This window comes from Natrix helvetica (genome assembly GCF_964273705.1).
Source record: "Natrix helvetica genome assembly, chromosome: 1".
Taxonomy (NCBI): Eukaryota; Metazoa; Chordata; class Lepidosauria; order Squamata; family Natricidae; genus Natrix; species Natrix helvetica.
This window is the reverse complement of record NC_138548.1, coordinates 305,819,581-305,842,732: the sequence shown is the minus strand read 5'-3', so window position 1 is coordinate 305,842,732 and position 23,152 is coordinate 305,819,581. Positions and strand designations below refer to the sequence as shown.

At 39.1% G+C, this 23,152-nt stretch overlaps 1 protein-coding gene across 5 annotated transcripts in view; it reads right to left on the bottom strand.

Moving 5' to 3' along the window:
- Positions 1-23,152, bottom strand: part of FBLN2 (fibulin 2) — a 130,486-nt gene that overhangs the window by 76,454 nt on the left and 30,880 nt on the right. For 4 of the 5 annotated variants that reach the window (XM_081939890.1, XM_081939891.1, XM_081939889.1 and 1 more), the window contains exons 2-3: positions 19,167-19,264; positions 17,188-18,611 (exon numbers count right to left, since the gene is read on the bottom strand). In XM_081939890.1, coding sequence (XP_081796016.1) covers positions 17,188-18,466 — 1,279 coding nt within the window. In that variant the 5' untranslated portion in view covers positions 18,467-18,611; positions 19,167-19,264. Of the gene's footprint in view, positions 1-17,187; positions 18,612-19,150; positions 19,265-23,152 lie in introns of all 5 variants that reach the window. The other variant, XM_081939892.1, reaches the window with a different exon arrangement.

The following is a 23,152-nucleotide window of genomic DNA, read 5'->3' as shown; positions in this document are numbered from 1 at the left end:
TTCTGCTAACCTAGCAGTTCGAAAGCACGTAAAAATACAAGTAGAAAAATAAGGACCACCTTTGGTGGGAAGGTAACAGTGTAACACTTTCAGTCCTGCCAGCCACATGACCATGGAGATGTCTTTGGACAGTGCTGGCTCTTCGGCTTTGAAAAGGAGATGAGCACCGCCCCCTAGAGTTGGGAATGACTAGCACATATGAGCGAGGGCAACCTTTACCTTTATACGCAAGCTATAGAGTAAAATAGTAACCAACAAAGTTCTGTTATAATAAAATAAGTCAAATGAGATACAATAATTTCAGAATTGTGATGAACCAAGATTGAGTTTTGCCATTAAAAAGAAAGAAAGCCCTTCAGACTTAATTGGGAAGAAGATTGTCCAACTTCTACAGCTGCTGCCTCCTACATTATTTTTGACAAAGGCTTTTTGTACATGATCTCTGGGGTTAATGAATTATAAGATAGGTCAATAATGTTGGTGAACTGACTTCGGTCTTTGAGATACAGCACAAATATGTTCCAAATAGATTAAGATAAGAGAAGCTATAACTTGAACCACCTCATTGACAGTACTGGAAAAGGATAGGCAGTCCACCCAGTCTTCAGCCTAATTTCACATAGATTTTGGGCTAATTCCAACTGCCCTCTGCAAATGATCAACTCAGAGCCTTGGTCCTTCCTTGGCAGTCTGCTGCTGTTGCTGACTGGAAAGGGAAGATGATGAGAAGATTAGAGGGTACATTGCTTGAATCTGTCTTTATTCATTGTTTGTCCACTTCAGCTGTCCCACTGGCATGTGCTTCATCAGTGGACGAGTGATCTGGGAATAGGGGACTTAGTCATCACACCCCTGTCATGGTCAGACCACTCATCCCTCCGGCTGGACTTCCCTGGCGCTATCCCCCACCGCGAGGAGGCGGAACCAGACTCTACAAGCTGGTACCGCCCCAGGCACCTGATGGAATCGGATAGATTCCAGACGGAGCTTGGGCCAATACATGTAGCCTTGTCCCGCTCCCGCTCCGAGGACCTAGTGACTGCCTGGAATAGGGCGACGACTGGGGCCTTGGACCGGGTTGCGCCTTTGCGACCTCTCCTGCGGCATCAATCCACCCAGGCTCCTTGGTTCACTGAGGAGCTAAGGGTGATGAAGCGCCACAGGAGACGTCTAGAGAGCAGGTGGAGGTCCTCACGCTCCGAATCTGACCGAACACAGGTAAGAGCCTATTTGCGGACTTACCTTGTGGCAATAAGAGCGGCCAAGCGCAGACATTGTGCTGCCCTTATTGCGTCCGCGGATAACCGCCCTGCCGCCCTGTTTCGGGCGACCCGCTCCCTTTTATCGCAGGGGACGCGAGAGACACCCTTACAGGGAAGAGCAGAGGAGTTTGGGGAATATCTTCAGGGCAAAATCGATCAGATCCGGAGTGGATGGACCTCCGTCAGTGGACCAGACGAGCCGTCAACAGCGAGTCTTGAGAGACCATTCTGGGAGGAGTTTGACTCTGTTGCCCCCGAGGATTTGGACAGGTTGCGTGGACGGCTACGACCCACCACATGTTCAATGGACCCGTGCCCCTCCTGGCTGGTACTGGCAGCCTGGGAGGTGACACGAGGCTGGCTTCTGGGCCTGGTGAACGCCTCATTGGGTGAGGGTTACTTACCAACCGCCTTGAAAGAGGCGGTGGTGAGACCCTTGCTCAAGAGACCTTCGCTCGACCCAATGGAGCTAGCTAATTACCGTCCAGTCTCCAACCTCCCCTTCTTGGCGAAGGTTGTTGAGAATGTGGTGGTGCAGCAGTTTCCACGACACCTGGACGAATCCGACTATCTAGACCCACGCCAGTCCGGCTTCCGACCCGGGCACAGCACTGAGACAGCCTTGGTCGCGTTGGTTGATGATCTCTGGAGGGCCAGAGATAGGGGTTGTTCCTCTATTCTGGTCCTATTAGACCTCTCGGCGGCTTTTGATACCATCGACCATGGTATCCTATTGCGCCGGTTGGAGGGGATGGGAGTCGGAGGCACCGTTCTGCGGTGGTTCGGCTCCTACCTCTCCGACCGGAAGCAATGTGTGTTGACAGGGGGGCAGTGGTTGTCCCTGAGGCCACTCACTTGTGGGGTGCCGCAGGGGTCGGTCCTCTCGCCTCTCCTGTTCAACGCATATGTGAAGCCACTGGGTGAGATCATCCGTGGCTTTGGGGTTGAGTACCACCTGTACGCTGATGACACTCAGCTGTACATTTCAACCCCAAACCACCCCAACGAGGCTGTCGAAGTGATGTCCCGGTGTTTGGAAGCCTTCGGGGTCTGGATGGGGGACAACAGACTCAAACTCAACCCCTCCAAGACCGAGTGGCTATGGGTACCGGCACCTCGGTTCAGCCAGCTGACACCATCGCTGGCCATAGGGGGCGAACAACTGTCCCCTGTGGAGCGGGCGCGCAATTTGGGCGTCCTCCTTGATGCCCAGCTGTCACTGGAGGACCATGTGGCAGCCGTGGCAAGGGGGGCGTTCCACCAGGTTCGCCTGGTGCACCAATTGCGCCCCCTACTGGACCGGAGTGCCCTGCGCACGGTCACTCATGCGCTGGTGACGTCTCGCCTGGACTACTGCAATGCCCTCTACATGGGGCTTCCCTTGGGACGCATCCGGAGACTGCAGCTAGTTCAGAACACAGCCGCGCGGGTTATCATGGGGAGTACACGTTACTCCCACGTAACACCGCTCCTGCGCGAGCTGCACTGGCTACCTGTGGCCTTTCGGGTGCGTTTCAAGGTATTGATCACTATCTTTAAAGCGCTCCATGGCATAGGACCTAGATATCTGCAGGATCGCATCCTACCACACACGTCCCTGCGACCTATTCGCTCACACAGGGAGGGACTCCTCCTGGTGCCGTCCGCTAGGCAGTGTCAGCGGGCGACACCTAGGAGTAGGTCCTTCTCTGTGATGGGCCCAACCCTCTGGAATGACCTCCCCCCCGACATTCGAACCACCACCGACCTCCGTTCCTTCCATCAAAAGTTAAAGACTCACCTATTTCAATCAGCTGGCCTGGCACTTTCTTAGTTTTACCTGCCGGGGATTTATTTTAATTGGGTTTGGGTTTTTAATTGGGGATGTTTTTAGGGTTTTAGAATATATTTATTTCTTGTACAGCCTATCTCCTCCATCCAAATGCATTTAATTGTTTTATGATTGTATTTTTATCTGCATTGACTGTACACCGCCCCGAGTCCCTTTTTGGGAGAGGGGGCAGTCTAGAAATCCAAGAAATAAATAAATAAATAAATAAATAAATAAATAAATAAATAAATAAATCAGAATTACTACTCTGGTAATACAGTCCATAAAAAAAAAACCTCTACTTTTTCTAGAAATAAGATTTTAACAGTGAAGATCTGAACTCTGACTTGGTGAACAACGGGGAGGGAAAAGCATAACTTTGATGAAAAAGAGACTGCCATATTCTGGACCGGTTGTAGGTTTTGGCTGATATTAACAACTTCTTTCCAATGCAAGATCACAACTTTATACTAAATAAAAGCTGGTGAAAAATTATTCATTTTCCCTTCAAACCTGGTGCTTAAGTTAAGACAAGCTCCAATTCAGTATCAAATAGACTGTCATGCCCAACATACCCAGAGTTGTCTGGATCTCAATTATCACTCTGTGTGCAAACCATTACCGACTCCAAACTACACATAAGCTACAATTCCAGGATTAGATAAACATGAAAAATGGAGCAGTGTGTCACTAGCATGTCAATGACGCCTACTTCAAATGCCCAGATGGTGTTTATCATAGACACACTTCTGGAAATCTCAGAAAATTTATTTTAGCTTGAGACTCATGTGAATGTCATGGTCTGTAGCAGTATTTCTTTAAGAATCATGACCTTCATTTTGAAGAACTGTCACCTTTGAGAGGCATGGATTTCAACCAGTGGTGGGTTCCTAACTGGTTTACTACCAATTTGCTGAGAGAGTGTTTTGCGTAGGAACCCACTACTGATTTCTACCCAGTAAAATCCATGGTGTGTGTGTTGGCGGGGGGGAATTGTGGGAGTTGTGATCCACACTCCTTAAAGTTAACATTGTTGAGAAATGCTAGTTTGTTTTTTTCAGAAAGCCATAAACAGAAGCATCGCTCCCAATGACCCCTGCTAATAGCAAATTATTCCAGAGATTGTAACTCAGCAACATCTGGAGGACCACAAGTTGTGTAACTGACATTTTAAGACAGATTCATGCTTATATCCTTTGCAACTGTTACTATTAGAGAAACAAATAAAACAAAACATTACTTGCTTATCCAAGTGAACAATTGCCAGAAATCATTGAAAATGTCATCACACCACAGTAACATTCACAGTAAAAATTTCAAACATGTACTTAGCAGCCAAATATTCAAAGTCCCTAAAGCAATATTAATTTGTGGCAACTAGATTTTTTGGGAATAGCTTTTTATGTTCAAGCCAAAACATGGTCATGTTTTCCTTGCACATTCAGAAAGATAATGAAGGCAAAGCTGACATATTTTCTCTAAAATTAGAGATATCCCTAACTTTGATTAGAAGAAAAGAATGATATCATTTACTTGCAAGAATGCATCTTCTTAATAATTTTAATCTCATGTCCTTGATAGAGACCTTGCTTGAAAATAAGCACTCAACCTCTGGACAAAGAAATCAGCACACCACTGAAATCTGAAATTCTTGCAGTAAAGTAAACTCTTGAATGGGAAGATTTTAATTTCCAGATACTGTTCCAATTGGAAGTATGTTATCAACCCATTTGGTTTACATTCTCTACATCAAAGCTGACTTCCTATGTATGACAAATTGAGATTCAGCATGGCTTAGAACAGGGGTGTCAAATTTGATTTCATTGAGGGCCGCATCAGGGTTGTGTTTGACCTCGGGGGAGGAGGCAGGGAGTGTGTGGCCAGCTGGGAGTGTGTGGCCAGCTTGACATCACTCGTGTCGGGGGCACCTGCAAAAGAGGAAACATTTCTCCTTTTGTTTTGTTTTGCTCAGTGGCTAAGACACTGAGCTTGTCAATCAGAAAGGTCAGCAGTTTGGCGGTTCGAATCCCTAGTTAGGTCTCCTGCGTGAGCAGGGGGGTTGGACTCGATGACCTTTAGGTCCCTTCCAACTCTGTTGCTGTTACAGTGTTGCTAGCCCTCTGCCAGTGAAAATGGAGCATGCTCTCCCCTTCAAGCTCTGTTTTCACTGGCAGAGGCACAGTGGGCCAATCCTTCGCTGCTTCCAGGGTGGCTCCGCCGGCCAGATCTAAGCACCCTGTGCGCCTGGAGTTTGGCACCCCTGGCTTAGAACTTCTGGAAACCACCACAATTTGACTTTCAGCATATTAGAGAGTTCCATTCAGAACACTGTTGCTCTGCATGTGCGTATGGAGGACATTCTTTAACTATATTTTTAACTTTTTTAAAAAAAGCATGTCCATCCTCCACTCAGGTACATAACTTTACAGGAGTAGCTGGTCATGTGAATCGTAATTTTCAACTCCTTAGTTGCAGGGAAATTGCTATGCTGATTGCTTCAGAAATGATAATGTAAATCCTGAAAAATCATGCTCCACATAGAAATACGATGTTCTTTCAGAAACCAAAGATACTAAGCCTCTCATATTGTCCCATCTGTACCAGAATTGAACAGAAGAAAAATAATTCTCGATAGCACTGCTGAAAATGTGGACTCCTCTTCTTCCCTAGATAAATAGTAAAACCCTTTTATTTCGATATTAAATCTTTGGACTTCATGCTTTATTAACCTGACAAAAGGCTGAATTTCTTTATTGTATCTTTCAGTTCGTCCTTGTATAATTTAATGTATTGCTTCAGTCATTCATGTGGCTATTGATTTTGATTTTAATTGTTTTCTTGCAGATGTTCCATTTCCAGGCTACCGTAGGTAAGATTATCAGTAGGTGGGTGAGTGGGATTGGCTGACTATTTTGCTGCTATAAACAGGTCTTAAATATGTTTGCTAAAATTTTCCTAATATATTGTAAATATCATTACAATCATAAAATTTCCATTAATTTGTTAATAAAATTTTAATTAATCCTGACAACTTTTTCCTTTTCTTTATTTTGTGATGCCAATTATATTGTTCAAAATATATTTTAACAGAAATTTAACCTGTTACCATTAGTGAATAACAGGATAGGATCCTCCATCTTTCTCTGATTATTATCGGTGATCAATTGTTTGACAATGAAATCTTAATAATGCTACACATAGGTAAAATATGAGCTTGCAGAACAGTATTAGAACCCAAATGACAACTTAAGTTAGGTCCATATAGATAACAGCAATATTCACTCACATCTGCAATTCATGACTTTAAAAACTTGGCAGACTTTCATATTTCTTATGTCTCTCTTGAATTAAACTGTTATAAAATCCACATATCCACATGTTTTGGTTTTGAACCAAGAAAAGCATAAATGTTATCAGTTGAATCAAACATTACCTGTCGTTGAAATGATTTCAATGAAAAACAGCTTGGCATTTGGCCATAATATTGTTAGTGATTTTAATGAAAAGCTCAGATATGATTCATTGTATCACCATTTTACAATGCCATCATATGTGCAACTCTGGGGAAACAATCAGACATAGAAAAGAAAGAAAAAATAAGAATATGATAAAAAGAAAGAAAGAAAAGAAATATCTGAAGAAGTGACTTCCCTCTTCATCACAAGTATAAACAATTTAATTATCAATCTCTCTTAAAATACAACAAATGTTCTTCCCATATAGCAATAGCACTTAAGACTTATATACCACTTCATAGTGCTTTTACAGCCCTGTCTAAGCGGTTTACAGAGTCAGCATATTGCTCCCAACAATCTGGGTCCTTATTTTACCTACCTAGGAAGGATGAAGGCTGAGTCAACCTTGAGCCAGTGAGATTTGAACTGCCAAACTGCAGCTAGCATTTAGCTGAAGTAGCCTGCAATACTGCACTTTAACCACTGTGCCACCTCGGCTATCCCACCTCTTATCTATAAACGAATCCATGAAGCCCAAATTAGATGCAACTTTATTATTTTTCAAAGTAACTTTATACACTATGTCCCAATTCATTAGGTACAAAACCACCGTGCTTGGGTGATTAGGTTTTAAGTCATCCTAGTTGGCAACCTTAAAAGGCAACCTTAAACATTGCAACCAAGCAAGCCAAATTCATCAGCACAAGTTTCCCTTCAAACTCTTTATTTCAATTTTCGACTCAGAAAGTCCTTGAATCATGAAAAGTATTTGTCATTCCTCCTTATAATTTATGCAGTCACAATGCAAAATACAATCCAAGTTTGAGTTTTGAATCCTTGCCATTATATATGTATAATGTAAATTCATAATGAAAGACTTCAAGCATGCAATCCATTAACATAGATTTTTTTAAATGCTCTAAAATGATTCCTTAAGATTTCTTGACAAAGGCAGGGTCAACTTTTTATTGAGCTCTGCTAATTTTAATGATATAATAGCTTTTATATCTCTGAAGGGCTTCAACTAAAAGATTTTGAGTGAGTAACAAGTCGCCTTGGTAAGAGTAGTTTGGTGAAAGTCAATATAATATAAAATATTCCCCCACCTGAAAAATCATTGTAAACTATTAATTTCTTTCGACTTGTTCTTTTAAAATCCCTAAAGAGCTAATATATGTTATCTATGAAAGGCTTGAAATATTTTGTTCATCCAGAATAAATGTTCCTATAATAAATTATGAGCCACAAATCTCATCTATTTAATAGGATATAAATGAACCATACCTAACGGTGGCTACATCATTGCAGTCCTCAAAATTTCTTGGAAGTAAACATGACAGCTCAGTAGATGACCATAGTTACACATTCAGAATTACAATTCCACCAATTATTCAGCAAAATGACTTTATCAGCTCCCCAAACTAGACATACCTTTGGCCAGGTGTCTACCTAGGATTGTGCAGCTAAGGTAAGAGGCCAGGGAAGAGAAAGAAGAGGAAAAGATGCAACTTTAAGAAAGCATCAAGTGGTACCATATATATGCCTACATGGATTCCTTTTCAACCTCAGAACCAAACACTGCACATTCCTAGATAAATTAAAATGGATCAAAACAAAAACAAGTGGTTTTCATGGAATTAAAACATGCTTTGGAAAGTCAATTGGCTAAACTAGAAGCCTACAGAAAATTGAATGGAATACTAATGCTTCTGTGTCAGAATCACCCAAATGCTTCCAAGGTGAAAGGGTTTGCCGGTGACATCACTGTTGCCTGGAGGATGCCCAGTTGGGGGCTCCTTTTGCATCCCCATGAAGTTGCCCATCAAAGTGGTACCCATTTATCTATTTGCAATCACCTGCTTTCAAACCACTAGCTCGGTGAGAGCTGGAGCATACAACAGAGGCTCACCCTGCCCCATGGCGGCAGCAGGTCTTGAATGCGAGGTTGCCAATGGTCAATCCAGCGTTCTAATCTTGTGAGCCACCATGCAAAGAAAATTACTTCGAATGCAATGAAAACGTTGGAAAATTTCAGTGACAAAGAGGCTATGTTTAAAAGGGAATTGGAAACTAATGCTATGAATAGTAGTGTATAAAAAATTAATGAAAAGGAAAAAAATGCTGTGAAAATGTTGAAAAATTGCATGCGCATGCCGGGAAGATGATCTTCTGGTTTCTGGCATGCACATGGTATTCTGGTTTATGGCACGCATGTGCGCATGAAGATCAGATGGCTGGTATGCATGTTCACACCAGAAACCAGAAGATCATTTTCCTGGTGTGCACTGGGTAGCTGTTCTTCCTGCTTCCGGTGCATGGGCACTCCAGTTTCGGCACTCGATGACGAAAAGGTTCACCAACACTAGTATAAATATTATTTGTTTTGCAGTGGCTGCGTGACTTGTTATGTGAATGAAGTCTACATTTGTGTCTAAAATATGAAACAATGCTATCAGCTTTGCCTTACACGATCATGCTTTTTGAGTGATGTATAAACCCAGTTTTGATGTATGGGCATCTGAATCTAATAAAATAACCCTTTACTTCATGTAGTTCAGAAGTATTAATTGCAATTATTTTACAGTATATTCTGAAAAATAAAAGTGCTCATGTTCTTTAAGGCTAAAAAAAATGTAATAATCCTGAACAAGTAAAGCATGAGTGACTTTTCTTTCATATACCCCTTGTCTCTCGATGAAGGGAGCTTTACTCCACCAGAAAGCCTCTACGGTCCCTTCCAACTCTATTATTCTGTTATTGTGAAGAATTCCTGATTGGACAGAAGATTTTATCCTCACTACTGTAAACCTGATCTGAACAGTGGAAAGGTAGAATCAACATGCATTATCCTTGCTTAGTAAAGATGACAAAAAGCATAAACATTGAAAAGATGTCAGGTTATCATATAACCTTCGATATCTTACCATATAAGTTAGTATTCTAAAATGTGTAGACTATAGTTCATCTTTCTTGGCATTAAAATCAGTAACTTTTAATTCCACTTAATTATAAAGTAGAGTCCACTCATTATAAATCACTTTGACTGGTGTCTGTTTCAGATTAGCCCACCTGAACTAACAAAGGGCAATTTGCATTCTTTGGCTCCTATGATTAGTTTCCTGAAGGCCTGTAACACTCGAAGTTTGCATCACGCTTACATTGTTAGAAAACATTCCTCTAGTAATTATCTTAACTTATTCCATGCCCTTCAGTGTTATTCTTTCCAAGAATGCAAAATTATAAAATCAAATGAAAAATGGAAATCATAGAAACTACAAAAAAAAAAACCCTACATAAATTCAACATTATTATGTGAAACTTCATAAGTTAAAAACTTACACATTTCAGAAGCTAAAATCTGAACACCAGGCGATAAAAAGACATAAGAAAATGCAAGCAGATGTTTAAAGACACGATGTTACTAATCACATCTGATTGGATGGAGAGGAGGGCTAGGATACTTAAACAAATACCGTGTTTCCCCAAAAATAAGAGTGAGTCTTATTTTCTTTTGACCCGCAAAATAAGCGCTTGGCCTTATTTTCAGGAGGGTCTTATCATTCTTATCATTTTTGAGGTGCAGGAGGCAGTGAGCATGGTCACCTCATGGCTGCTGCTGTTTTGCAATAGGGCTTATTTTCGGGAGAGGGCTTATTTTAGCACATGCACTCAAAAGCCTGATTGGGCTTATTATCCAGGGAGGTCTTATTTTCAGGAAACAGGGTACAGGTAATCAACCACAACTGAACCCAAAATTTCCATAGGTAACAAAGACAATTGTCAAGTGAGTTTTCCCCCATTTTACCAACTTTCTTGCCACAGTTGTTCAGTGAATCTGGCTTTCCCAATGACTTTGCTTGTCAGAAGATCACATGACCAATCAGTTGCCCAGCATCTAAATGTTGATCATTTGACCCTGGGGATGCTGTGACGGCGATAAGTGTGGGAAAAATGACCATACGTCACTTTTATTCAGTGCAATTTAACTTCGAATGGTCACGAAATGAATGCTAATAATTGCCTCAGGTAGACAGTGGGTCTTCTGTTCTTTCTTTTTCAATATGTGGCTTTCACAGACATCCCTTACCAATCAGAAAGTCCACTGTTTTAACTATTCTGAACTTTATTGCTATTGAAAAAGTTCTCGTTTGTTGATCCTAAAAATGTTACAGCCTTTCTTTTTTGTTTTATTATTTGTTTTAAAAAAAACAATAAGCAGAAGCAATAAGCAATAAGAAACACTTCGTCTTAAATTGTTCTTGAGTCCAAGAAAAGAGAAGTATCTACCACCTGCAGTTCTTCATTGTCAAGCATTCACTAATCATGCCTTATGCTAAATAAATAATGAACAAGAATGTTGCCTAACATTGCTTTTGTCTTCTTAATATAGATCTTTACACTTAGGTTTTTTTAAAAAAAAAATTCCTTTTTCTCCTGCCCTTATGAGCTCTTGCAAATTTTCTTGATTTTCAGCTAAAGAGTGTCATATTCTTAAATAGCTGTTTGGTTAGGGCTTTTAGTTTGCCAGTATATATCCAGGAGTAGCTGTGCCCAGTGTAATTCCGAGCTAAATACCTTTCCTTAAACCCCTGCGAATTGACAAAAGTCTACCGCTTTGGAAATGCATTGCCCTCTTGAGCTGGGCTCAATAGAAATCCAAGTAAGAATTCTAAACTGTCAAAAAAAAGGGAATTAATTTACTCAGGAGATTGCTTTTTTCAGGAATGTCAGAGCATGTTAAGCTGGAAACGGCTGACCACTTTCACCTTGCTTAAGCCAAAACTGGGAAAGGTGAAAGAGAGAGGGAGCACTGCACTTAGCAACTGACCCTTTAAAAAGATAATTTCATTCCTCTTGTCAGCAACGATAATCACTCTGGATTTCTAAAGCACCGCAAAGCATTTTTTGAAGTATTTCACTCTATCTTGCACTCAAAATGTCACCAAAGGAAAAGCATCCGACCATTCTGTCCCACTGATTTTCCTTCTTGTAGTAGCCATCAGTTATGCTGGTTCAAGGAATTGCAAAGAAAGAAACATTGACATGTGCGTTTAATCATGAAACACATATGGATATAGTCAAATGAGTCACTATTACTTCCAAGGAGAGGAACAAGCATCACCAGGCTTGTAATCTGATTCCATTCCCCCAACAATGAGAGAAAGCAATCCTAATGGTCACATTCTTTGCAACATTCCTGTTTTGAAAAATAAAGTGTTCAGATCACCTGTTTTCATAAGAAAATATAATACAAATGCTTTTTATCCCAAAATGTGTGCAGTCCTGATTATGTACACCATTGTGTTGTTGCAACATTTCTACTGATATACAAACAAGAACAAGTCTAATCAAGCTTATCCTTGCTCCAAGAACTCCATTCAAACAACATTTATCTACCTGCCTTTGAAGTTGGCATGAAAATTGCAGCTGTTCCAGAGGGCAAGAGTTGAAATGTTAAGAGAGAGGGCCTTTCAAAATTGACTCCCTGGAGCCCAGATCCTAACTAGATACTTTCTTCCACCTCATCCAGCCAGATGTTAAGGTCACTTTCCAGCCTTTCTGTGCATTTTAAACATTGGCCTTTTTAAAAACTAATTTTCATATGTTACTTAGGCAATTAAAAGTAGATTCACTCCAGAAATTATGTAATTATTTTGATCAATATAACCCAACTGAAGATTAATGAAGAATGGGATTTTTTTTTAAAAAAAAGCAGTTTTAAAATGCATAGAAAATTTTCTTTTTCATTTCTATATCACCAATATGGATCTTATTTCCACTGCTCTTAGTTTATAATTGAAATTTTATTGGGGAATTGGGACCATTGCTCAGGATGCAATGAAGTTAAGCATTAGAAGGACAGAATGAATTGAGGAAAGGTATAATCATGGTCTAAAAATTTGTATGATTATTTCTGGAGGTACTAGCTATTTCTGTATTTCTCTCATTGGAGCCTAAATTGTTAATCTATAGCTTAGAAAATTCACTAGCACAGCTGCAAAACTTTATCCAGTCCAACATCAACAGACTTTTGCCAACCTTTAAAATTATGCCAAATGTCCTCACAAGGCCTACACTGGGATCGTTAATATGAAATAATTGGGAAGACTAAAGAAATTGAGTAGCACCTAAAACAGTACTGAGAACTATTTCAGTAACCCCTAAATATGAGGGTGCAAGTAAGGATTATAGTTGCAAGAAATACAATCATTTATTTATTAGAAACACATTTACACATCTCAGAATACTTCAGATTTAAACTATCTGATATATCACATATAAAATACACAACAAGTAAACCTTCCTTCAGTCCGAGCCAAGTTCTTGATGTCTTTGTGAACCCATTCATGAAGGTTTCTTGACAACACTGCAGATATATGTACTTCCTAATTTAGCCTACTTCCTATCTGAGAACCGTCTTCACTTGCTTTGCTCCAAGTCCAAAGCTGGCTAACTACCACCACTTACTACAAAACTTCATGATCAATTGTAGCTTAATAAAGGTGCAATAGAAAAAGGGAGAACCTTCCATTGTGACAGGCTTCTAACATCTTACTTATTTATTTATTTACATTTCGCATGTTTGAATATTGCCTTTTTTCCAAATTTATTTATATCCCTTTACTATTTTTTATAAATAACCCAAAACAGCAAGCATACCCAATATTCCTTCCTCCTTTTTCCCCAAAACAATAACTCTGTGAGAAATCTTCTTGCTGAAGATATATATAATTTCCAAAAAATATAAAGGATTCTTAGTTTAAGTTGTAAAAGTAATTCCTCACAAATTTTTACCTTTTTAATTACTTTCAGCTTGTTCTCTAACTTTGATTTGAGCTTGGATCTTTGATTTGGTGCTGATCTCTGTGGCCTAGGAATTTCCAGTGGCTCTCTTGGGCAGGATAAAAGTTCCAAACTGCCTGGGAAAACCACAGTCGACTCTTTTCAACATCTCTACACATAAACATCTAGTAATACTTAACATTATGTCATCATAATCAGTGGATGCTTCTTTACAAAACTGGACAGAGTATAAGTGACATCACAGCTTTCCTATTGTCATTGAGAAGAGAAGCAGAGGATATGTGAAGTTGCTTTTACTAGCAGCCAACTTGTATTTTATTACATTTTGTTCCAGCTTTGTCACAGAGAATGTTTCAACTAGTCTGACTGGAAGCACTAATACACAGTAAAGCACCAATCTATCCTAGGATACAGAACATGTATTAGGCAGTGTTTTCTTGAAATGATTTAGACTTGTATCCCAGCCCAGGACAGAATATGTTGGTCACCAACGCCCTCAATTCTATTGTTCCTTGATCCAGACATTCTTCTCATTAAGGCAGAATAAATATAGGGGAGAAAAATAAAACATCTACTTCTTATACCAGTGTGGGTATGGTTTGCAGAAAATATGGAGAAATTGTTGCTGATCTTCCACTAGTACTCATAATTGGCCTTGCTGGCCAAGCTTGCTTAAAGATGTAGCTCTGGAGGGGCATGGTTTCCCCATTATAGGAGATGACCAGGCTGAGCCTGAGCGATGGGTCAAATGCATCATGAGTCATGAGTCCCTGCATGCCCATAAGAGATCTAAGTCAGCCACACTTTGAATTCCTTTCTATTCTTAACTACCGTTAATTTTCATTTACCGTTACTAGCTCAGATTCCTGTACAGAGCTTAAGCTTACAATAAATCTGTATACACATTTGAACTGCCTGATTTCCCTGGTGCTTGACATCCCTGCTTGTTCCGAATAGAAAGAGTTGACTGAATGACTAGTGAAAACTTTGGCAGGGAGTGGAAGGGACGAGAGAATCACTAAGGATAGTTGCTCAAGAGTCTTCTGTCTCAAAACCAAAGGTTGCTATCGTGTGAAAGTATATCCACATGCCTTCCACTGTATAATGGAGGAGCCGGTTGCTCTTTCACTGGGAGTTTAATGATGCCAGTATGCAGAATAATCTCTTTTTCTTTCTCTTTCTCCATAGATATCTTCTTCTTCGGCATGTCTGCTTTAGGTCATGAGATGGCAGCTTCTCAACTTTAACGCTCAGCCGCCAGGAATTTAGCCTAGTTACTGTACAAATAAATGAATTTTATCTTTTGGCACGGGTCTTTTTTTTAACCTGAATCAGGATATTATTTTAATGAAATCCAAACCCATAAGGTCTGCCTCTGATTAGGATGGCAAGCATGACCAATTAAGTTAGACCTGGCAATAAAGCACATGAGAAATGCAAGCATGGAGGCTCTCTGAGTGACAGGAAAGGGAGAGGCAAGTCCAGCAATCTTTAGATCACAAGCATGGTTTATTTTGGGCAACATCCATTATGATCTGATCTCACTTCTCATCTTATCACAATGGGAACAGGAAGGGATCATTTCATGGCTCATTGTTACAGAGAAGAAATGTAACAAAAGTCAAGCTCCTTAACAATCAGGGTTTCCTGTACGCTTTTGCAGATATGTGGCATGGGCATAATTGAATATTATGGTCAGCATATTAAAATACTTTCATGCCAGAAAAGTGATATCAATTTGTCTGAAAATAATAAGTAGTGTAACTGTAGAGGGAATTCATAGTGCTATAGTGGCCTTTCTTTTAATTACTCTAACTGCAATCCAGAGGTGGTATTCTACTGGTTCGGACCGGTTCAACCGAACCAGTTGCAAAAATCGTGGGTGCCACCTCCCACTCGCCCCGGCTCCACCGCATCCCATTTAGGCCCTCTATCCAAGAAGCTTCTTGGATAAGAAGCAAAATGTCTTCAAGGAAAAACAAAGTCCAGTTGCCTTTTGAAAAAGCACTTTGGGGACAACCATACCTGGATGACTGAGAATCTCCATAGACATGTCACTTCTAGAATTTCCATAAAATAGACTGACATAACATTGTATTAACTGCGTTCGTGCATATAGGATGGTTGCATCTGGCCAATTTTGCCATGAGAGCATAGCCTCAGTGTCCTTATGGCAATGGGTGACTGGCTCACTGGAAGTATCCATTGATTGGGTGGAAACATTGATCACTCCTGTTTCAGTTTCAGATTGTTAACATCATTGGTTCCTTTCAACACATAACAAAGCTATCTACAGCAAGCAAATCTACAAAGATTGTTCTAAGAGATGGACTAATATTTGTATTAATGCACAGAGGTATTTAACATAAACACTGCTCATTTAGCAAAGCCATTATTAACAAAGAATTTCTTTTTCAAAGCAGCAAGCAGCTTCATTTTCAGTACAGGTCACGAACCAGTTCACATTGCTGTTTGACCAAATGTTACATAATATATGCACGAGTTACTGAGTTCAGTTGGGTCAAAATTTAAATAATATTAAATTTTATGAGTAACAAATATGGATTGGACATTTACTTTGCATTACCCAAACGCTTATGTGCTTAATTTATTCAATAAATATAATAATTTGATATTTTCATCAAATATTTAAAGCCACTTGAATTCAAACTTTCATTTTCCTTTGTCAATGGAAAATTAGTGTAAGTCAAGTCAAATATATTTAATTAAGATATATGAATTAAAGTAAAATAGATAGTGATAGCATTTTTATGATATGTTAACGTTTTATGATACTGTATGTTAACAATCCTGTAAAAATATCTTTGTTTGTAAAAAGGCTACCTGTTTGTTGTATTCACAGTATGCTTTCATTAAAAAGGTTGGGGAGACATTCCTGACATTTGGGGGTGGTTATGAACTTTTTGTAACTGGTAGAAGATACTAATTTCTCATCACTGGCTGCCTCTACTTCTCCATTGGAGGAGCATTCTTATATCTTTTTTGGGGAGTCTCCAAAGCTAAAAAGTTGAAAAACTTTAATAATGATTATGCAATAAAAGATAGCAAAATACTTACACTCCCTTCTTAATCAAATCTAATATAAATTCAAAATGCCTACAGCCCAACCATGAAAATTTCATCCAATTGTTTTTTATCTATAAGAGAAAAAAACCCCAAACTTTGTTTCTTTTCCATAAAATCAAATGGTTAAAAAGTCCAAATGTTAGATAACCCCTCAAAGAAAAAGAAAAAGAAAGGTAAATTGCAATACAGCTGACCAGCTATCCACTCACTTTCACTAAAACTATGCATAATTATTCTACAAAGAGCTAAGATTTTTTTGTGATCGCTTGACTCTGCAACTGTTCGTTAGACTTCAGGTAGTTCTCAACGTATGACCCCAATTGACCCCAAAATTAATGTTGCTAAGTCAGACATTTGTTAAGTGAGGTTTGCTCCATTTACGACATTTCTTGCCATAGTTGTTAAGTGAATCATTTCAGTTGTTAAATTAGTAACATGGTTGTTAAATGAATATGGCTTCCCCAATGACTTTGTTTGTCAGAAGGTCACAAAATCACATGACTCCCAGACAATGCAGCCGTCATAGCTGTAAACCAGTTCCTAAGCATCTGAATTTTGATCACATAACCATGAGGATGTTGCAATGGATGCAAGTGTGAAAAATAGACATAAGTCACTTTTTTCAGTGCTGTTGTAACTTTCAACAGTCACTAAATGAAGTGTTGTGAGTTAAGGACTCTCTGTACATTTCATTACTGTAGCAAACAGGCAGCAATCCTACTGTACTGTTTACTGATGTAACATTAAGGCACTGAAACCAACATCTTACCTTCTGATAATTTGGAGGATGTATGAACAGAGTTGGGATCTACGTCTTCATCAGGCTGGTAATGATAAAGTGTTTGAGATTGTTTGGGGGATATCCAATTACGGTCTTCTTTTAAGGCAATCAGCGATGATGGTGTCGGATTAAATTTGACTTCAGGGAAGTTATCTCTTTTGGATTCCTTGAAATCCAATGATTTGGGTACTTTTAATTTCTGGTCTTTTTTCATGTTTAGTTTGATTCTAAAAGGAGGATTTTCTCCTTGCTCAATTTTCTCATGACTGATCGCATTTTGTCTCTCCACTTCTGCCCCATCCCGGGGTGTCTCAGTTGTTGTCATGACTTCTTCCTTTAACACACTACTTGTAGTGGTCATCTTATATCTTTGTGGTGCTTTGGTTGTTGATACTGTGGTTGTATCCATCCTGACCTTGCTATTTTCATTGTTGCTCCTGTTTTCTGGATGATTTAGGAGAGGGACATTTGTGCTGGTTTGTTGCTGCATTTCTGGGTCTGAAATAGACTGAGTCAGTGAAGATGGAGTAACACTGCTTGCAAGGTAGTCATAATCCTCACTTTGTTCTTGGCCTATGCTCTCTTGTTCCAATTGTGTTGAATAACTGTAATACTTTTTGGGTGGCTCCACCTGAGTGGTGTCTCCTTCTGGTGCCTCTTGGTCAAAACTGTAGGGATCATCATAGTGCTGTTCTACTTCCATGGTATCAGATGGATTAGGGGAGGTTAATGTGGATTCATTACAATCTGGGAGCTGATAGCACATCAAGTCGCCGCCAGAATTAGGGCAATGGCACACTTTGCACATAGGCATGTGGAAGGTATGTCCTGCAGCATATTTCTGGTCTTCATGGACACAGCCTATTCTTCCACATTCGGGACATCCATCTGCTGGTAGAACCGCATCAATGCAGTTTTGTGGAAGGTCTGGACATAACATAAACTGGCAGCTGATTTTACCCCCGCCTTTGGGACAAGAACATTCTGTGCTTCCAAAGTCGACCAAATAGGACTGCCCTTCAGGCACTTTTCCATTGATAAATCCCACATTCACACAATCATAGTACTGGTATCCTTCACAAGTACAGCCATTCTGCAGACAAGAGGCGCAGCATTCTCCAGGCTCTAGAACTTCTTCAATGCAATTTTCTGGCTGCTTACATTCCACACCTGTGCAATCCTTCTGTGCTGTTGCAATGCCAGTCCAAATAAGCACCAAAAGGACAGTGTTCATACAATGTAAGTGGAACATTTGGTGCCTATCCATAATCTTCCTAAATAGGTTTGGCAAGCATTCAGTTTTTCTAATCTTTTATGGGCTTCTTTTCCTTTCTTTACTACCCCCTTGAACTTCTTGTTCATTCAGTTCTTGGTCAGAAATATTTCCCTGGATTATGTTTTGGAACTAGAGCCTAGGTTTATGAAAGAGAACTTTGTTAAAGACTATGCCTCACACATATCCTGGTAAACATTAGCAATATTTTAAAAAATGGATAAAGCCCCAACATCTGGAGGCTGACATAAAATTAATCATATCCCTCATCCAAGTGTAGACACCAAACTTCAGACTACATTTTTAAAATTTCTTCTCATACTTTCTTAAATTTCTTTCTCTTACTTTTTTTTTTTAAAAAGCATTTAAGAAATGTCAATAAAGAAGTAAAATAAAAGGCAAGTTTTTATTGTGGTACTTCTTTTTACAGATTTAATATTCTTGGGTGTATTTTTCTTAGTTCTAACTTTTAAAATAATTATTGACAAAAAATACAATTCTTTCTCACATTGATACAGTCTGAATGTGTTTTAGCACTATATCTCATTCTGTTTTATAATAGAGGTATGAATGGCAAGATAGCATCAAAATATTAATTAGAATTAGTTTTGAATTTGGGCCCAATAGAGTCTGAATTTAACCTGAAAAGTTGTATTTGACGAAAATAATTTTCCTCACCTCCAATTTAACTTACTTGCAGTAACTGTCCATTGCAGGACCTCTATGAAGCACTAACTGCTGTAAGGAGCAAGCATGGGACAAGGTGTGGTCATCAGGAACCATAAGAAAGACCTGCAATGAAAGTAAGCATATTAGAAATCAGGAAACTAGTTTCTCAATGTTATTGAACCTAACATGAGTCTTTATCACTTAAGTATTATTGGGAGCACAGAAGACCCGAAAGTTCATTTTGTTTGGTCTAAATATCATTTGTCTTTAGTATTAAACGCAAAGCATTTCTTTGAGTCCTTTCTCAATCTTGTAGGTCAAGTGGAAAATCACTATTTTTATAAAGATCTGGGTACTGTAATGTTCTTACTCCAAACATTTGTTATTATTTCCTGTAGTACCCAAAGAATAAAGTAAATGACCATAGAGCAACACTTCTCAATAGGAGATCAAAAATGTCATGTAGAGTCAGGGAAACAAATTATTTCTATCCACCTACTTCTGCTATGATGTTATATTTCTGCTATAAATTGCATCAATAGCTTTACCTTGATCAAGACATGTAGTCCAGATGTTTTTACAATGCAAAAGTTGTAAATTCCAGGATGAGTTTTTCCTAAAGCCAAACTGTTTGTTGGATAGCAAATTATTTGTCTCTAAGTGGTGAGTGATGGATTGGTTTATAATTGATTCCATAATTTTGCATGTAACACAACACAAAGAAATGGGTCTATAATTTTCGACTGAACAAGGGTCACCCTTTTTAAAAAATTGGTATAACTATAGCTGATGACCATAGATCAGACAGGGAATTAGTTCAAAACGATACTTCAAAAATTGTACACAAAGATTCAGCATGACAATAGCAAGCTTTTTCAGGAAATATCTATCATGTGCGGGGGGTAGTGTGAATGTGGGGGGTCATGTGCACATGTATTTATTCGCACTTCTAGACCGCCCCCTCTCCCAAAAAGGACTCGGGGCGGCATGGGGGGAGAATGGGGGGGTCACAGGTGCATGTGTGGGGCGTGGGATGCAGGAGAGTCACACACATTGCATTGTGGGTACGCACGCACGCACACTGTCACGCACATAAGCATGCAATGATAAAAAGGTTAGCCATCACTGATATATATATATATATATATATATATATATATATATATATATATATATATATATATATATATATATATATATATATATACATACACATACATACATACATACATACATACATACATACATACATACATATATATATATATATATATATATATATATATTCATGTATAGACTCATCTACAAATAACTTGACCCACAAAATATCATGAAGAGGATAATCTGTGGATTGCCCATGGGTAATCTTATTGTGCAAATTAAAACACACAAAGGGTCAATTTATTTACAAGTGATACATTTTTTTTTTACAATTTTGGTTAAAAAACCAAGGATAAGGATCATCTTATCTACGGATGGGCTTATACCCAAGTATATCTGGTACAGCAATTATGGACCTAACTCTTAGTTTGTTCTGAACATAGTGTATTATAACAGCAGTTATTTAAAATATGCATTTAGCATATAAAAGATGTTGCTTGTTAATGTATTAGGTCTCTGTAAATCAACTCTGATTAGATCTATAGCTACAAATTTGAAAATTGAGTGTTTCATTTGAGTTACTTCAAACTTTGATTTGAGTATTTGTTCATTAGTAAAATAGGGAGCATCTCATTTTTTATAGGGTCAGGTAAAAATATCAGGAATGGATTAATGTACAATCTTTTACAGTAGTGGTTCTCAGCTTGTGGTCCACAGACCCCTGGGGCTATTGTGGAGTAACAAGAGGGTGGGCACATCTGACTGGCAATATTTGACTGGCAAAATACCCCCTGATTCGGGTTATCAGATGTTTGAACAGGCAAAGAAAGACAAAGACGATTAGAAAGCCAAATAAATGAGGGGAAGGAAACACAAACTGTTTAAGTTCCTTGGCATTCACAACAAAAATTACAGTAGAAATCTGCAAGCAAAATGTATTTGGGCCTACATACATATGAGATTCCTTTTACCAGCATTAGAAAGACTGGTTTTTCAATTGCAGGAATGAGCTAGAGCCAGTTAAGAGGCAAAAGCTTTCAGTCTGTAACTGATTAAGGTCTTGTCCTTTCATGCAGCAGGACAAGCTGGCTGGAGGCTACTAATCAACTAATTAAAGACACAGAGCAGAGCTTGTTAACTTATGGTTAGCACTTAAGGAAGTGCTGCCCCACACAGAGCAAAGCTGCTCGGGAAGAGTAAGTTTGTTAGGTACTAAAACACACACACAGCCAGACAATATTTGATTTTAAGGCTATGCTTTCTGACAGGAGGACAGGAGGAGTAAGAAGACATGTCAACCTTTTGCCAGAGGACTAATAACCCTATCCCTGGCATATTAGCAAGACCCGAGTACTTCAGTAGTATAGTTTACTGATAATATTCTCCGACAGATAGTTTATACTAGCAGAGGTGGCAATCACAACCTGGTATGAATACAATGACACTGAGGGTCAAGTCATGGAGAAAGAAGCTGGCATAGAAAAAAGGAAGTTTGTACATCTGACACTGCCTATTATTTATAAACGTTTGGCCTAGCATTTCTAAGTGATGGCCTTGCAGCCATTTTCTCATTTTCGAGACCTTTAAAGCTGCCCTTTCATGCACATTTGAAACAGTTAACCCAAGAGTGCCTCTCGGAATAGTCCGCTTCGTGTCTTTATTCAATGTGCAGAAAGCTAAGGTGAATTCCCCGTGCACTGGCAACACTTGTGCAGAAGTAAGCGAATACACAAACAAAACCCCTCTCTTACTACATTTCCCCTAACCAGGTTTAAGGCTGATGACATTGAGAATGTAAAGAAGACAAAGACTCACTGCTGTATTAACAAACAGTATAATCTGAAAGGAGCTCTGGCAGACGAAGAGTCTAATATAGTGACAAAATGTACTCCCCAGGGCTCATCAAGCTCCTTATGCTACTCAGCCTTCCCTCCTCTTTCTCCATATATAGAAATAAAATGGCAGCAGTTTTGTTAACAATTCCAGAAGCAGAGAAAAAGCCACTCAATTGATAACATTCTTTGAAATGCCAGAAAACACTTTGAAGCCATCTGCTTCAACCTGTTGCTTTGAAACAGATCCCTGCTTCGGGGCTTCGTTGTAGCTAAATAATTCTGTTGAAACTTTCAAGGCTGGTCAATGATCAAAATCATGCCACAAAACATCGCTGTATGATATTTGTAACTGTGTTCACCAGCCAGAATCGCTTGTGCCAGACAAAATGAAATACTGTAAAGTCATTTGGGCCAATTTTTTGTCAAACTGAGGCACTCCTTCACAAGCTTTGTTCTCTTCTTAAAACCATGTGCATCAAAACTGCAATGCAAATAAGCTTTTGCTTTATAAAGTTAAAATCTGATCTTACCACAAGCAAGCAATCAGAAAAAAAGCATTAACAAAACCTAATCTCCTGTGAAAGCTAAAACATCCTTTCAAAATATCAAAGTTCAGTTACAACTGAAATGCTGGGCATGGCAACCCACCAATTTGGAGGAGAGCCCGGAAAAATGAACATGATTCTTAAAAACTGTATTGATGAAGCCTTAGGAACCCCAATTGACTAGGCATCTGATAGGAATTGCACTGCATTGAAACCCAGTTATTTGAACAGATGTAGCATAACTTGTTCCAAGTTTATTTCTCTGAACTCACTACCAGAGGACAGAGTTGTAGTTGAGGTTTGATCTTACGTTGAATTGCTGCCTCTCTTAATTGTGGATAACTGGCACAGTAAAGTATTATATAAGACAAAGTATTATATAATTTTCCCAGGTACCCAGAACTTGAGCAATTAAAACACTATTTAACAATAACTTTCTATTAATAGTAGGGCTGTCAAATATGGACTCTAAACTACAGATGACAAGCACAAGAGCAAAAAGAACCTGATAACTTTGCTAACATCTAGTG